The sequence below is a fragment of the Carlito syrichta genome, unplaced genomic scaffold, assembly GCF_000164805.1.
Source record: "Carlito syrichta isolate Samal-C Ts95f unplaced genomic scaffold, Tarsius_syrichta-2.0.1 Scaffold303130, whole genome shotgun sequence".
Classification (NCBI taxonomy): domain Eukaryota; kingdom Metazoa; phylum Chordata; class Mammalia; order Primates; family Tarsiidae; genus Carlito; species Carlito syrichta.
Genome location: NW_007247226.1, coordinates 43,461 through 43,842, shown reverse-complemented (window position 1 = coordinate 43,842; position 382 = coordinate 43,461). Strand labels below are relative to the sequence as shown.

The 382-nt window shown below is 50.0% G+C and overlaps 1 protein-coding gene across 1 annotated transcript in view; it reads left to right on the top strand.

The window, feature by feature from the left end:
* ATP2C2 (ATPase secretory pathway Ca2+ transporting 2) overlaps window positions 1-382 on the top strand; it is an 86,160-nt gene that overhangs the window by 71,066 nt on the left and 14,712 nt on the right. Inside the window, 1 exon segment of the mRNA XM_008057816.1 lies at window positions 259-360. Within this exon segment, the coding sequence (XP_008056007.1) occupies window positions 259-360 (102 nt within the window).

The window sequence follows — 382 nt, the reverse complement described above, 5'->3', positions numbered from 1 at the left end:
CGGGTCGAGGCTGTGGTGGCCGGGAGCGGCCGCTGCACTCCAGTCTGGGCGACAGAGTGAGACTCCAACTCAGAAAAAAAAAAGATGTTTTTCTCTGAGTGGAACACTTGAAAAGAAATGGCCTTTCTCTGTGAGATAAATGCTTGGATTTCTGCTTGCCGGGGATGGTTTGAATAATGAAGACCTTGAACGGGCTGAGCTTGGCGAAGAGACTGGCTTCGGCTGACTCGCGACAGATGTCTCATTTTGTGATCCTAGATGGACTTAAGCAACATTAAAAATTCATATGTGAGGAAAAAAGAGATTCCGTTCAGTTCAGAGCAGAAGTGGATGGCGGTGAGATGCAGCCCCAAGGCGGAGGTGAGTCTCCAACCCCCACCCT